At 42.8% G+C, this 16,721-nt stretch overlaps 2 protein-coding genes across 3 annotated transcripts; one reads left to right on the top strand and one right to left on the bottom strand.

Annotated features, from left to right (window-relative positions):
• Nucleotides 1-1,817: 1,817 nt before the first annotated feature.
• LOC115667846 (uncharacterized) lies at nt 1,818-2,820 on the top strand (the record flags this gene model as incomplete). The annotated part of the gene is made up of 2 exons (XM_030589384.2): nt 1,818-1,955; nt 2,238-2,820. Coding segments are annotated over 2 exons (363 nt in total), but the record flags the coding sequence as incomplete, so codon positions are not given.
• Nucleotides 2,821-8,007: 5,187 nt separating this feature from the next.
• Nucleotides 8,008-11,587, bottom strand: LOC115666061 (transcription factor PIF7-like). Of its 2 annotated transcripts, none has more exons than XM_056314363.1 (6): nt 11,393-11,587; nt 10,599-11,125; nt 10,209-10,307; nt 9,032-9,097; nt 8,478-8,906; nt 8,008-8,337 (listed from the first exon to the last, which is right to left on the bottom strand). In XM_056314363.1, exons 1-6 carry the CDS (start codon nt 11,469-11,471, stop codon nt 8,227-8,229), a joined length of 1,311 nt encoding a protein of 436 aa, XP_056170338.1. In that variant the 5' UTR covers nt 11,472-11,587; the 3' UTR covers nt 8,008-8,226. The 2 variants fall into 2 exon arrangements, with proteins under 2 accessions (XP_056170338.1, XP_056170336.1); XM_056314361.1 differs by having other exon boundaries at nt 10,599-11,076.
• Between the last annotated feature and the right edge of the window lie 5,134 nt (nt 11,588-16,721).

The following is a 16,721-nucleotide window of genomic DNA, read 5'->3' as shown; positions in this document are numbered from 1 at the left end:
GTAAGGATAGGGACACGAACCCCGTAGACAAAACACGAGTAATTCTTGGAGCCCTAGTGGTATTGATGAACAATTGAATATTGGGATTTTGCTGAATCGTCCAGATTGGAATCGCAATTTCCGGCGTGCAGACACCGCCGTGCATGATGCAGCCATTGATGTCCCTCTCTTTTCCTCCACTTCACTTCTCCACAAGAAAGCAATAGATTTTGTCTATTGACTTTCTCTTTTCTATTTTTGTTAATTTTCATGTAAAATTTATGAAAGATGTTAGAATATTTATAAACCGCGTCTTTGTCTAACATATTAAGTTTTTAGGACAGTTAGCAGTGATCTCATGAAATCTCACATGATATTTGAGTAGGAGGTCTTGAGTTCAAATTTTTACGGGCTTTATTTGCCTTCCCAGTTGCATATTTCCACGCCTTAGGCTTAGGCCAAAGTCCAGCGAGAGATGGATTCCTACACTTTAAGAGGTTTGGTGCTTGTATGAAGTTCTCATCTAATTACCCGAAAGAAGAAAAACATTATACAGAAAGCTCATCGAAAAGAGTAAGTGTGAGCTCATTGATGATGGATTTGAAAACATTAATCTCAAGCGTGCCGTGCCCTCTCGACATAGTTGACGACAATTCGAAAAGCTCGATAATCTTTTTATGCAATCATGGATTAAGTGAAGATAATCATTAACCAATGCTCCTCACTTGTTGCTCGTTGCAATAAGAATTGTCACAATCCGAGTGCGCAGTCCTATACATGAAAAGGACTCGGAAAAGGAGGGAAGATCTCGTAGGTAGTATCTCTGGCCTCAGGCCAATTTGCTGCCTACATTTTTAGGACATGGGAGTATGTGCAGGTGGGAAATGAGTGAGTGACATCAAGTCATTGGGAAAAGAAAGAAAAAGATAGGAAAGACCCCGTTCTTTTACGGCGGCCCCCCTTGCACGTGCTCCTCGTTTTATTGTCATTCGACGAGGACACTCGAGAAGTGCTTCTCCACTCACCAAAAGGGTTCTTAACTTTATCTTATGGTGCCCGGGGAATCGTGTCGGTTCGTGATTTGCGGTAAAGATTAACTTTGTTTTCGTCGTAATCCAATTATAAAGTTAGACTTGATCAATCAGTGGATTTGGACTGGACAATCCATTTTATCTGATCTAAAACTCCCCATCGTCTGAACGTGGTTAAAGGATTGTACGAAGATAAATCGAATTTGAGTGGACCAACGATGTGAGCGAACTCGAACCCCAAAAAGAAAATCACCGACTTTAAGCCCGTTAAAATTGTGCTCCGAGCCTTGTTAGCTCGGGCAGGTCCAGGGAGCCGTCTTGCATATATATTTAGTTGTACACATGGTATCATGAAACGTTATATTGTCTAAGACTAATTTCATCATAGATACTTTCGTTTCATCGTAAATAAACAAAGAATGTTGATAATTGTTACACTGCTTTGTATTAGGCGACACAAATGAACTAATACAATACAAGGGCATGATGCTCGCGAGCACCATGGATGGGGCCACACCAGATATACACATTTTGTTTGATTCCTGATTTGCAAAGAAAGAAGACGTTTTATTTGGTTCATAATTTCCAAAAAAGGAACAGTATCCCTCTCTCTCTCTCTCTCTCTCTCTCTCTCTCTCTCTCTCTCTCTCTCTCTCTCTCTACCCTTGCTGTCTTTAAATTGGGATGTGCATGGGCCAAGTGAATTAGTAGTGTCTCTTGCAAAGAAAGAAAGAGAGAGAGAGAGAGAGAGAGAGAGAGAGAGAGAGAGAGAGAGAGAGAGAGAGAGAGAGAGAGAGAGAGAGAGAGAGAAATGGTCAAGAATTGATCTCAAGAAGAAGCAGCAAGGATGTCTCCCTCCTGGAGCTGAGAGATAGGTTGGCAGAGTTTGCTGCAGTTAGAGGATGGGAAAAATACCACAGCCCCAGAAATCTCCTCTTAGCATTGGTACATACGCATCATACATAATCACATCTCTTTAATCGACCACGTTTTCATTGTCAGTTCGAGTTTCCCGCCTATCTCCTTCTTTCATCGGGAACACTGTTACTGAGAAACAAAAGGGCTCATTGAGATAATTTGTCAAATCTTTGGCCACGAGCGTTAAGGTTATGCGGGAACGCAATAGTTATAATTGTAGAAGAAAGCTTATAAGATCAAAACCTATATCTAGACTATAAGAGCTTATGATAAAATAGGTGACTAACTGATTGGTGATGGATGATGCAGGTGGGGGAGGTGGGAGAGCTATCGGAGATATTCCAGTGGAAAGGGGAAGTGGAGAGAGGGCTCCCCAACTGGAGCTCCAACGACAAGGAACACTTGGAGGAAGAGCTGTCGGACGTGTTGCTCTATCTGGTCCAACTGGCCGATGTTTGCGGGCTTGACCTCGGCCAAGCTGCTCTCTCCAAACTCATCAAGAATGCTCGCAAGTACCCTGTCGTCAAACCCTAATCAATCAGCTTTTCCATAGGCAATAAGAGAGGGAGAGAGAACGAGAGCTTCTTTTTTTGTCGCCTTTTATGTGAACTCCGAGTGTGATATCTAGTCGGGTTCATCTGAACTGTCGAATGGTTTATAATGCTGAATTCGATGAAAATCGTATTGAATCTTGTAGGCTTCACCAAAGTCCGATGGAATAGGGTGTGCGCGCGCGCAACAAGAACATGCAATGATGTCGCTATTGGGTTGGGGACAAGTAATTTTATACTTGTGTTCATCGCATAGATGAAGTGATGATTCTCATGTGGAGTCCTGGACTCTGAGAGGGTCAAACATTTAATGAATGCAGCACTAGTTCCTGTTATCGTGAGGTCCGAACTCTTTCTGTTGAGTTTCTTTCAGTGTACTTTTCGGTTTTATTTGTGGAGTTTGTGGTGTCGTGGAATCGATGAATCATATTGCACGTGGGTTTTGCTAGCATAATAGTTTTTGGATCACTGTGAGAGTGAGAACATGTTGTGAGCCACAAATTCTTAAATGAGTAATTTCCACAATAATTTATAATTATTTATTATTTATATTTTTGTGGTCTAGAATATACTGTTATGTTATTTTTATAGTAGATTAAAAACTGTTACTTAATCATTTTGAGCGTAAGGCTAGCCTAACGATGAGGCTTTTGTGACGGTAGGAACGGTCAAATGGCAGCCACACTTTTTCATGGAGGAAAATGGGAGGTTGGTTCCACCCGTTTCAATTTTTTTTTTATTATTTGACTTCCCATGGCTTCCTATTTGCTTGGCTTAATTTGGGATTTAGAGGATTCAAAAAGGCTGTGGAATTTTTTGAATACGAAGAATGAAAAAGAAAATAAATATCAAAATATTTCAATACAAACTCCATCCATCATAAGAAGGTTAGAAAAAAATTATTAAACATTGTATGCCTAAAATTCGACGTCAATAGATAGACCTTTCTCCATGTTTATGCGTTCATTGATTACAAAATTCTAAAATAATCGGAAGTTCAAAATATATTAGAATTCACATTCTTATTTTTTTTGAGTTATTTAAGTTTCTTTAATTTGGAAACATCCCCAAATCTTTTCTTTGTTCGAAGAATAGTATCCACTATTTCAAAAGTTACAATTTAAAACTTTTGAGTCTACTTAAATCTTTTTTTTTTGGGTGGAACAATATCCATCTATTCTTTTCTTGGCCGGAGAATAATATCCACTATGTTAAAAGTAGCAATTGAATCATTCATTATTACTTATTGTTTGAATATTATCACTTTTTTTTTGGTAAGATACAATGAATATTATCACTTTGATTTGTTTTTTTTAATAAAAAAAAGATCTCATCTTTGGCTTTTTTAAATAATAAAAATATTAAACCTGCTAAGTGAGTCTCCCATTTTCCAACTACAAAATTTGTGGCCAAGGTTGGTCAGTCCACTTTGTAAACGAACGACACCGTGATGTACTCGTTTCCATTTAAGAAAATCGAAGGTTCTTATGATGTGAAAACGCACTGATTTTAACCTTTATGGAGATGCTTACAACCCTCAACCTCAAAAAAACCAAAAACAAAAAAAGAAATCTTGCTCTTTGAATAAATCATACATCGTCAACGACAAGTGACACACAAGAAACGGGAAAAGCATACTAGAAGCACCATAACTTTCGCATGGCGCTCAGTTTAGTGCTAAAACTTTTCGCCAGATCACTTAAGTGTTAAATCAGAGAAAAAACGATTATTTAAGTACCTCCGGTGATAAATTGTAGCCAAATTTTAAGTAGATATTATTATCTGCGTGGATTTTTTTTTATAAAAAAAATAAAGTCCATGTCATCTACATCTTTGGTCAATCAAGGACCCGTCCTCCCTCTGCATTCACTATCTGTGGTCGCCGTTGCTACTCTTTGACTGGTGAGGCAAATTGTGCTCCCTCTGCCTACGCTGCGTGGCAGATTATTTTTGGTCGACTAGATCTAGTGTCCTAGCGACGGAGCCGATAAGATTTGGACAAGTGGCTCGAGTGGAGAAAACGGGCGAAGGCTTGGTGATTCTTCTTCTTCAAGCGACCTTTGGCGCAACTGTATCGATGAGCCTTCCCATTGTGATGACGCTAGTCAATAAGTAATTGATTTAATCCCTAAGTTGTTTCAACAACAATAGAGGAAAGCATTTCTCAGTTTCACCGCAGTCTAGACTTTCTCCATAGAGTTCGATAAATTCTAAATATGGCTTCAAATTCCTCCCTGATTTAGCTTCTACTTTCTATTTTGTTTTGTTTTGTTTTGTTTTGTCTTTTTCCATTCTCTTGCTGTTTGCCAAATTCCATTGCCATTGGTTGCGCAGTGAAGGGGGAAATTGAGTTTTCAAGGAAGGTGTCCGATGGAATGACAAAGCTGAACTCTATTTCGATGAGTTTTTGTTCGAGATAGTGATTCATCTTGGGTCTTCTTCATTGTCCTCGAGTTGCTAGAAAACCGCCACTGCCGTTGTTCTGCATCGAGCGCATAGCCATGCCAAGCCGACCTCTGTTCGCCCCTATTTTCGGACACCATTGCTGAAGAGCTCATGCCACGGCCACCACTGCTTCACTCGTTAAATCCAATCCTCAAAGTTGCTTTCCTGACTGTCTTGTTCAGGTTCAATCCTTGATTACTTAAGGTAATCCTCTTATACTCGATCAATCATGCTTGTCTTCATCAAGTCTTGTCTGAAATGGGGTTTTAATAATTTCGGAAAATGGCTTGATCCGTCAAAATTATGATTTATATTTGGGGCAAAAATGTAAACAACGCCATTTCAGACTATTAATGCTGACTGAGCAAGCCGATGAGCTAAGTGGGTCGAAAAAAATTACCACGTCGGATTTCGAGCGTCCCAAATCGAATTAGGCACTTAAGTGATCGTTCTTTTTCAAAAGCGATACTAAAGTGATCCAGCGAAAAGTTTTGGCATCAAAGTGAGTGTCGTACGAAAGTTATGACACTTCTAGTATTATTTTCCCCACAAGAAACCAACTATCAAAGCTTGTTTTTCCGCACGAATTGTATCCGAGTTTGGGTAGTAGACATGATCCGATGTTATAGACTAAATGAGAGAGTCCTGCTCCTTTTAATTAAGACCCAACACAGGTAATTGCTTAAGCCGTGTAATTAGTGGAATGATGATTAATACATATTCTAGAAACGCCCAATTAGTAGGATTGGACCCGTCAAACGGGTGGATCAGGTCGGGTCGAAATTGATCCGACCCAAATGGGAAAATTACCAAAAAAGTCCTAAACCTTTTGCAGTTGTGCCAATTCAGTCCTAAACCTTTTGCAAGCCAGCCAATTCAGTCCTTTTGGCCGGCCGGCATCCACGTGGCAATATTTTAATATTTTTTTATTTTCGAATTTTTTTTCCTTTTTTCGTTTCCTTCTCCCTCCTGGCCTGTCCGGCCAGGCGGGAGGCTCGCTGGCGAGGGCCCAGCTCCGGCAAGGCGAGCTGGGCCCTCGCCGTCGCTGGGCGAGCTTGCCCAGCTCCGGCGAGCTCGCCATGGTTGGGCGAGCTCCGCCCTTGCCCAGATCTGGCGAGGCGAAGCTCGCCTTGGGCGGCGAGCTCCGCCCTCGCCTAGATCCGGGCGAGGCGGAGCTCGCCATGGGCGGGCGAGGCTCGCCAGATCGGGCGAGGCGAGCTCGCCCGGCCAAGGCGAGCTCCGCCTCGCCGGAGCCGGGCGAGCTCCACCTCGCCCAAATCCGGCGAGCCTCGCCCGGCCCCGGCGAGCCTCCCCCCTGGCCTGTCCGGCCAGGGGGGAGAAGGAAAAGAAAAAAAAAAAGGAAAAAAATTCGAAAATAATAAAAAAATATTAAAATATTGCCATGTGGATGCCTGGCCACGTCAATACGGCAGCTGAAAGGACTAAATTGGCTGGTTTGCAAAAGGTTTAGGACTGAATTGGCAAAAAAAAAGGTTTAGGACTGAATTGGCACAACTACAAAAGGTTTAGGACTTTTTTGGCAATTTCCCATGACCCAAATTAACCCATTTAACCCGTTTTGACCTTTTGCCATTTTATACAAATCTAGAGATCCATATCCTACCAATTCATACTTGACATATATCCAACCAGACCCATATTGCTAATATTCTTCCATATTTAATCTCATTTAAGAAAACTCATACATAAACTTAGGTGAGAGCGCGGAGTGAGCAAGCGCGAGATCGAGTGAGGGTGAAAGAGAGTGAAGGGAGACTCGTAGACTTGGGTTGGATTTAAGTAAATTATGAATCAATTTGACACCCATACTATTTTAGGTTTTATCATTATAAATTTATTTACTGAATGTAATTAACTCAAACAATAATTAAGTGTATCAAATATAGGTTCAAAAAATTGAGTATTTTGACCGGTACAGTGGGATCGATGCTCGGGGACTTCACTTCAGGTGGCTTTGATTGGCAAGAGGACTATTGCAATTTCGTGAGGGTCAAAAAGGGGCAGTGTTGCCAGTGATGATCACGGTGGAAGTTCGCGTCGTCCGACCAAAAGTGTTGGATTCATCATTTCCTCCAATGTCCCCTACATCGCCGCCCCGCAACATCGCCACCTGTTGGGCCTCAATGCTCAAAAGAAAGTTGCAACATCCCCCGCTCTAGTGTTGTACACCTTAGTAGAATATACAAGCGGATAAAGCTTTGATTTGAGTCACGTGACGCGTTTTCGCGCGGGTTTTACGTAACAAGCCACAGCAAATTCTTAATTCACGGGACACACACATAAATATAAGATTATATTTTACACTTCAGCAGCTTTTAAATTCTGAAGTATATGTTATTTATGGCAGTACCTATTCTAATTTGCACTTGAGCATCTTCAATTTTCAAGATCACTTTTGCGTATCTCTATTAATATTTTGAATCAAAGAGTATGATAAGTACTTAAAAGAGTTTAACAACATGGGGATACCCATCACAAAAAGTTACTATAAGGTTAAAAAAAATACATTTTTAGAGTGTTCATCACATGACCGTATGTATTTTCAAAACAAGGTATAACCAAGTGTATAATAAGTGATCAATTTCATGGTTAAAACTTTGTCCTCTATCCATTATTACAAGATTTTTTGTCTTATTTCACAAGTAAATAGTACTAACTAATAGATAAAAAGGAATTACCTAAAGTGATAGTCTTATTTAACAAATCGATGGAAATAACCAAATAAACCTTGGTTAGTAAGAATTGGCAAAAGATTAAAAGAAAATTGGTAATATACGCACTACAAAAAGAATAGATAATTAAATAAGATTATCAATAGATTATCAACAATTTACCGGTAAATCCAGTAACCGATAACCTTTTTACAAATATAGCTTTTTCGACAATGATCAACTCTTTTGTAAATTTACCAACACGAAAAAATCCATTCTCTCCTTTGACAATACAACAGAGTCAACCTCCTGACATGCTCTCTTACATGCATGCTTTTATATAACTGAAGAAACCCTGGATCATGCAAACAAACCTGACAGATAGATACAAATATACAGTAGAAATGGAGATGCAGAATCGAGTAAATAGTATTAGCTTAGGTAGGGTACATCGATTACTTCCTATCTTGCTTTTCTTAACTAGTATCTGAACCACAAACATCATATGAATTGCAAAGTACAGACTGAAGTCTCCATTACTCACGCATGCTCGGCTATCAACAAGTTCTTAGAATGTTTCTTCTATTATTCCCTTTATTCTCACCTTATCACTAATTGAAAAGAGAAAGATCATTCTCCTTTTGCACGATTCGACTGCAAAGGACTGCTCGCCTGAGCTGTTTGATGGACCTGTTGCTGATGAAGCGCAGCCATCTTGTTGAAGTGTTCCATGTTCATATTCTACATCAAAATGGAATAGTTACATCCAAAGGATAATTATAAAATGTTAGTACTAGCATATGTATTAGTCCGATCTCATTTTTTGATAGATTCGACATTAAAGATTACTTGAATCGAATTCTACACTATGCATCACTTACTCGTGCAAGATAGGCACAATAAGGGTCCGGCACGGGCAGCACCGGAGCGTTGGTCCTGCCTTCCGGATTCATTTGAGCTTGAAAGTGCTGCGCAGCCACAAGCGGGGGCACCATGTAGGGCTGCGGCACAAATGCTGCTGCCGCAGCTTGAAAGTGCTGTGCAGCCACAAGCGGGGGCACCATGTAGGGTTGCGGCACAAATGCTGCTGCCGCAGCTGCAGCACGCGCCATGGGATTGATGTCAAGCATCCCGAGCCCGACCCCAGCAGTGCGCGCCGCGAGGAGGGACATCTGGAGTTGCTGGTGGTGCATCGCCACGTTGGGCAGCATCATCTGGGGCATGTCGTTGCGGAGGCTCATCATCTGGATTTGCGCTTGGAGTTGCTGCAAGTAGTCTATCACCTCGTCCAGCATCGAAGCCTTATCGGTCTGCATGTTTCATTTTAACATGTTTGGCATAATCAAAAACCCACCTAAGTCATCTGTCAGTAGAAAACAATATGTTTTCTGCATGAAAATTTCTTTGCGGAGCACTTTACGAAGACTTATCTCACCTTGTTTGCGTTGGGCACCAACCTCTGCAGGGCCTTCATCTTCTCATTAATCCCATCTCTACGTCGCTGCAATGACCATTATTACAAGTTGCATTAGAAAAAATTGAGAGAACATCTTTCCTTTTTTCTCTTTATCTGATTTTTTTAATCGTCATCCGTTTACTTGGACGCATACTTGGTTTGCTTACATGCATTATGAATTATGAATCTAGATTGTCAAGTCTGACGGGATTCACATGAGACCCATCGAATATGCCAATACCATAATTTTAGTATACATAAGATGTTCAAAAATACTTTCTTATTCGTCTGAACTCATGGACGGAATATCTTACATTAATCATATAGGACTCCTTTTATGAGTGATGAGAACTTATTGTATTGTTTATATGTCGAATATCTAAATTCGATCCTATCAACGATGCAAGAAAGTAATGGAAATTCGCACAACACAAGAATTTACGTGGTTCAGCAGGGGAGATGTTCCGCCTACCTACGTCCACGGGGAGAAGAGATCCGTTTCACTAATAACGTAGAAAAGTGTACAGCCACTCTTTCTCACCCCTGCCTCTATTCTAGAGACCCGTTTTGCCCTAAATATATATAGCGAAACCCTATATGGCACAAATTACAAAATTGCTCACATAGCCTAAAATATTTAGCTTTCCTATATAAATCTTTCTATGAATGAACATAAAACGCCTCTGGGGGCCCAGGGGCGCTGCCCCCGCGACCCTCGTGCTGTCCAGTCGTCAGGGGGCCTTTCGAAACTGCCTTATAATATCTTGGATAACAGAATACAAGACATCATCTTCAACATTATAAACCACATGGACCAATATCATCCGAACCATTAATCAAGTGGGTCCCATCATTAGACCCGCATAATTAGCAAAGTTGTGCATATCTTGATAAACTGGACTTATGTGCTCTGTATACCATGTAATAATTTTTAAAAGGCAAGTAGATCAAGTCAATCACATTTTAAGAATTTATGACATTCATGCCGAATCCCATTAAAAAAAATTAAATTTTACGACTTCTTGAATTAGATAGATTCCACATATGGTAATGACTTAATCTACTTGTTCAGATGTATTTTTTATACATGACTACTCGAGCAAAGAAAAATAGAAGGCTTGCTATGAGAAAGGAGATCTGGGCATATATATACTACCCGCTCCGAGAGATTATGAATGGCAGAAGCTCTACTTCTCCTGGTTGATCGTGAAGGGCCAATTTCACCTTTATCCTCACCATCTTCATCTTGATTTTCCTGTCAAAGCATCAATCATAACATGCGATCAATCACTTTGGCAAACAAGGCTAATGTTTCCTCGAGCAAATCGAATTTCTTGAATTCAACTATGTATATTTCTAGGAATTATATCTTTAGGGTTCATATCGACTTTCAAATCGGGCGAGTCTCACATGACGTCCATTAACCTATCCAAAAAAAGTGATGAAGATTCGATAAACATTATTACCCCGTCTGTTCAGGTGGCTCTTTTATTGAACTAAGTAAATATCAGCAATGCATGTCTACGACTAAGGAGAACTCATGTACCGATTCGCCACGAGAAGCTGAGTCGTCCTCGTCTGTGGCTTTAGTCTTGAAGCTCGTGGGGGATTCGAAGGAAGCCCACGTCATCATCGTCATGTCGTCATCCCTGCAAATCGCCGCGCCGGCGCTTCTGCATTTGCTACGTTCCTCTCTATTGGTACCCCCACCAACGCCATTGCCGGAGTTCTTCTTCACAGCATGAACGGGCTCGGAGTCCGACAGCTTCCTTTTCTTGACCAAGTAAGTGCTCACCGGACATTGCAGGCTGGGATGGCTCTTGTCCAATATGCCACCAGCTGATGATGATGGTCTCATGCGATGCGATGATGATGATGGTGGGTTCTTCTTGTGACACGTGGCCTGGTGGACGATGGACTCTAGTGTATCGCTGCTTCCCAATGGTGGGGGCTTTAATAGGCCGTGGCCATGCATGGCTAGTTGACCATTCTCCCATGTCAGCTCTGCAACTCCATGATTTGACCTGGCATGTATGTTCAAGCTCTTCATATGCATTAGTCTCTCTTTTGGAGCTACAAAGCACAGATTCAAATGAAATTGATGCATGTGCATGTTCCAAGTTCAAGATAAAAGATGGTTATTTCTTCTTCTTCATTTTTGGCGACAAGTCCTTTAATTACTCGAATTAAACACAATGAATTGGATTTCTCTGCGAGAAAATGGAGAGATAAGTAGGAGAGATATTCACACTTATCGATTGAGACACGAGCCTCGTCAAGATGTCGATGCTAGAGAAATTAAAAGAACAATTACAAGGGAAGGAAGAGAATGTTGCATACATGGAGGAAGAAGAATAGTGAGCATGATGATGGGGATGAATCTGGGGCATCTGCACGTGAGAGGATCTATTATTCCCATACCCTCCTTCGACTTGTTCTTGTCTTTGTTGCCTCAGATTCCAATCTGGTGCTGCGCAATGACTCATCTCTCTCTCTCTCTCTCTCTCTCTCTCTCTCTCTCTCTCTCTCTCTGATCTATGTGAACAGGAAGTCTAGGAAAAGATTTTTGAGTTGGGATTCCTGAGTGTTGTTTCCTTCTCCATGGGGTCCCCTTTATGGTGTTAGTCACTTAGGCTTGATAGTGATTTTTTGCCACAAATTATGAGAGGTGCAAAAAATGAAGATATAAACTTTTTCTATGATTGGTGGCTAGAGAACTGGTCCATGAGGGAATAAATATGTTTTGGTTTTTGTACCATAGATGACGAGAGCATTTGATATAGCTGCAGCTAAATTGTAGTTACATCGTGCTGTCAAGCACCATCTTGTTTTAAAGTTGTAACACCTCGAAATTAGGTGAGATAGCTTTTAGGAAGCTATCATAAGCTGCTGCAATTTACGACTCGCAGGGAAACTAAAAACGGTCAGTGAGCAAAAATGAGTTTTGCTTCCGCATCTTCTCGAGGGATGTATCTAATAAGTCAACTGTGTAGTTGTGATTGATGTGGTCTTGCACAATCATGAAACTGTGCGGTTACTGATGGAATTGAGGAAGTATCCCAAGTATGAGGAAAGCAAGACAGTGACATGTAATTGATTCATATAATTCAGATCAGAGAGCATTAATGGCGGTGGGCTCGAAATTGAGCTGATCTGATCTACTTGACATTAATATGTTCCCATCCCCAAGCATATAACAACCTCAAGATCAGATCCACCATAGCTGGTTCAGGTCCACAGTTTCCTGGTCAATTTTTTCTTTGGGCTCACCAATTTGGTTCATCATTTGTGACTCGAGAAATCTCAAAAAAGAATTAGACCCGCATCGAAGCAGACGTACGGAAAAATGCTTAACATGAAAGAAATACGACCGTTTGCATTGAACGAGATGTCGAAAACCCTAGTTTTTCTTTTGTACGATCGTATTTACGCACTGATTAAAGAGCTAAATCATCGACGTTGTCGTATATTGTAAATACAGATCTTCGGTGTCTCGACTACAAAGTATTATCGATCAATTTTGCTAACGTTTTCTTGGGTCATGAACGTGTGATCATAATGTGTCGCGTTTCCTAGATACAAGACGCGTCTACCGACATGGTCTGCTGGCGTTAGATACAATGTAATGCAGAATGTTTTCAAGCATTTTAGTCGCCGTCGAGTGATTGTGACGATACTTCAAGTTTCTTCTCAGCCAGACACAGCCGCAATTCCAATTCCTGCGTGTGCAGCGAACACGTAGCGACCGCCCCCTCCATGCCACGTGGAGACCGCCCATTGGATCCGCGGCTGGTCCCCTGTGGTCACCGCGTGTCAACATCAGTCAATTTTTCTCTCTTCAATTGCTGTGAACGCACGGATGCACACCTGACCTTTTTTCTTCCATCTTCAAGGCATGGTGTCGGCAACAAATCCTTGGCGGGCTTGGATTCGATTGCAATTTGTTGGCCCATTCAATAATCGGTCCACACGATCATTCAATTGCACCTTGCATGACAATGGACTTATTATTTTTATTTTTATTATTAATTACTATCATTCATTTTCAACTTTTCACAAAAAAATATTATACTCAATAATGATTTTTTAGAAAAAAATTTCTAACAATTTATGTTTCATCACAAGTGAATAAACTCATCACTAAAAAGACAGATTGCACATAGATGGGGCTCGACATAGGCACCTAAAAATTATTTCATAAGGGCCGAGATCTATTCTCGAATAGAGGAAGATCCACATGGGATTTTTTTATTTTTTTTTTGTGGTCGAAACGAACCCATTTTCATTTAACTAGCATCATAAGCAGAACATAACTTATAAGTAGCTGAACAAAGTAAAGCCAATTAGGGGGTGGGATCCATTCTGATGGGCTTTTGTGATGTAATCCGCCTCTTGATTCGCACCTCGGGGACAATGAACAATTGAAACAACTTCAAGATGGGCCGGCAAGTCCTTGCACTCCTCAACCAGACTTCGGAGGGCCCATGGGCTGGGTGATAAGCCAGTCGGCATATCTACCACCGATAGGCTATCGGAGAGGAGTTCCACGCGCATATCAAAAGCAGGCTTCAATTCGTGCGTCTTGGACTTGGTCAGAACGAAGATGGCTTCTTTAACCGCTAGGGTTTCTGCATCAAGAACTGAGGAAGCACGTACCTCTGGGACAAATCCGGCGACAGGCAGGCCACTAGTGTCTCACAGCAGTAGATCCTTTAAATTCAACATCAACTATGCTACAACCTAGCAGAGTTTGGTTTTTGAGGGGGTGACAGTGGTAAAGTTAACATAATGTTCCAAATTCCACTTGAGCATTCAAATCCGGAGGGAAAAGTGCCAAAAAAGTCCTAAACCTTTTGCATTAATGTCAATTTAGTCCTAAACTTTTTTTTGATGCCAATTTAGTCCTAAACCTTTTTTTGGTGCCAATTAAGTCCTAAACCTTTTAAATTGGTGCCAATTCAGTCCTAAACCTTTTGTTTTTGTGCCAATTTAGTCTTTCCGGTAAATTTTAACCGGAATTTGCCGACGTGAATGCCTGCTAGCCGTCGGCCGGTCACCGGCGCCGACGTGGACAACTTTAATAATATTTTAATATTTTTTTGAAATTTTATTTTTTTTCTTTTTTTTCCACTTTTTTTTTTGGGTCCCCCGCTCCTTCCTCTGGCCGGTCGCCGGTCCGGCGACCGGCTAGAGGCCAGAGGCCGGCGAGCTCGACCTCGCGCGGCCACTGGCGAGGGCGTGCCTCGCCTTGGTCGGGCGAGGCTCGACCTCGCCCGGATCCGGCGAGGTCGCACCTCGCCCGACCAAGGCGAGCTCGAGCCCTCGCCGGAGGCCGTGGCGAGGGCGAGCCTTGCCATGGTCGGGCGAGGCCCGACCTCGCCGGATCTGCGCGAGGTCGCCGGGCGAGGCTCGACCTCGCCGGATCAGCGAGGCGGGCCTCGCCCGACCATGGCGAGGCTCGAGCCCTCGCTCGGAGGCCGCGGGCGAGGCCCGACCTCGCCGGATCTGGCGAGGTCGAGCCTTGCCCGACCATGGCGAGGCTCGCCCTCGCCGCGGCCTCCGGCGAGGGCTCGAGCCTCGCCATGGTCGGGCGAGGCGCGACCTCACCGGATCTGGCGAGGTCGAGCCTCGCTCGACCAAGGCGAGGCACGCCCTCGCCAGTGGCCGGCGAGGTCGAGCTCGCTGGCCTCTAGCCCGGCGACCGGCCAGAGGAAGGAGCGGGGGACCCAAAAAAAAAGTGGAAAAAAAAGGAAAAAAATAAAATTTCAAAAAAATATTAAAATATTATTAAAGTTGTCCATATCAGCGCCACAACAGCGCCGGTGACTAGCCGCCGGCCGGCAGGCGTCCACGTCGGCAAATTCCGGTCAAAATTAACCTAAAGGACTAAGGCCCCGTTTGGTTCAGCATTTGGGGAACGGAAAGCCGAAAGTTAGCATTTGGAATGCTGAAGTCTATTTTTCCCTTCCCAAATTGCCCTCACTCAAATTTCTTTATTCCGGTTTTGCCCATGTTACTGTTCATCTTCTTCACTGTGAGGGTGGCCCGCGAGGGTGGCCGGCGAGGGCGGATCTGGCCGGCGAAGGGCCGGTGAGGTTGCCCGACCCAGGCGATGGCCGCCTGGGGTCGGGCAACCGCCCAGGCGCCGTCGCCTGGGTCGCGCAACCACCGCAGCAGCGGTCGCTGAGGTCGCGCTACCCCAGGCGGCGGCCGCCTGGGTGCGGGACCCGGGCGACGGTCGGCTGTGTCGCAACCCAGGCCGGCGTCGCACGAGGTCGCGCGACCCGGGCGGCGGCACCTGGGCGGTCGCCCAGGCCCAGGCGGCGAGTCACAGGGTTCGGGCGACCTCGCCGGCGCTTCGCCGGCCACCCTCGCCGGCCAGATCTGCCCTCGCCGGCCAAGAAGATGAACAGTAATAGAGGCAAAATCGGAATATTAAAACTAAAAATTGCCAAAGCTCTTTGCAAAAAAAAATTTATCAAACACTACTTAGGCCAAAGGAGCTTCACAAATTTTTTTTACCAAACACCAATTACATTTCCCCAAGTGGCTTTCACCTAAAGGTATTTGCATTCCCCCAAGTTGCATTTGAAAAGCCGAACCAAACGGGCCCTAAATTGGCACAAAAACAAAAGGTTTAGGACTGAATGGCACAAATTTAAAAGATTTAGGACTTAATTGGCACAAAAAAAAGTTTAGAACTAAATTGGCACCAATGCAAAAGGTTTAGGACTGAATTGGCACCAAAAAAAGGTTTAGGACTAAATTGGCACTAATACAAAAAGTTTAGGACTTTTTTGGCACTTTTCCCCAAATCCGGGTGACACATGATTCGGGATAAAAAGAAAAAACGGATATTGTCGGTAACCCCATAAACTTAGTTGAGCTTCTTTCTACGAACCTGTCCCATCTTCCCAACATCAATTCCATCCTTGCTGTCCATTGAGCCCGCTCTATATCTTTCCATTCATTACCTGGGTCTTTCGTCACCTAATTAAAAGTAGAAGTAGAGAACACTCCTTTTGAACTTGAACTGAAGAAGAAATTCTTTCCCTAAAATTAAAGCTTCTATAAATATGGATAAGCTCCATTACAATTATGAAATATCATTAACTTTTTGTGTGTTATCCATATCTTTGTCGAGCTATTTTTCCACAGGTCGCCCCCTGCTTCTCTCATGCTCACCTCTCTCTTGGTTGGTTCTCTCGTGCTTGTCTCACCTCGAATCCAGGTTTTTTTACTTCGATTCCTTCTAGTTTTGCTTTTTTCAGTTGTGATTTTTAAGTGCATGGTGATTTCTTGAACGGTACTTACGATGTTATGCTTGATTGAGGATATTACTACTCGAGTAATACAAAGTTTTTTATGGAGATGGAAGAGTGCAAGGTATGTAGAAGTAGATTGGGGATTCTGCGTATGCTTGGCTTTTCTCATTCCCGGACTTGGATTGTGTCCTGATCAAGGTGTTTTGTTCATGTCGTAAGCATGAGCTGTATCCAATAGAAAACGCCCGTGCTGTCCTGTTTGTTGAAGTGCTCGAAGTCCATCCTTTGGTCCTTGCGTTGTTTGGTAAGCTTGTGGTAAAATATCATAATCTGGTCTTGGAAGATGGAAGTTCCACAAGATATGTTGACTGAGAGAATACACGACTTTTACGCTTATTGGCTTT

Source organism: Syzygium oleosum, unplaced genomic scaffold (genome assembly GCF_021117445.2).
Source record: "Syzygium oleosum isolate NSW1041296 unplaced genomic scaffold, Sole_v2.1 Sole_v2.09, whole genome shotgun sequence".
Lineage (NCBI taxonomy): Eukaryota > Viridiplantae > Streptophyta > Magnoliopsida > Myrtales > Myrtaceae > Syzygium > Syzygium oleosum.
The sequence above is the reverse complement of the archived record's forward strand: the minus strand, read 5'-3'. Positions and strand labels throughout refer to the sequence as shown.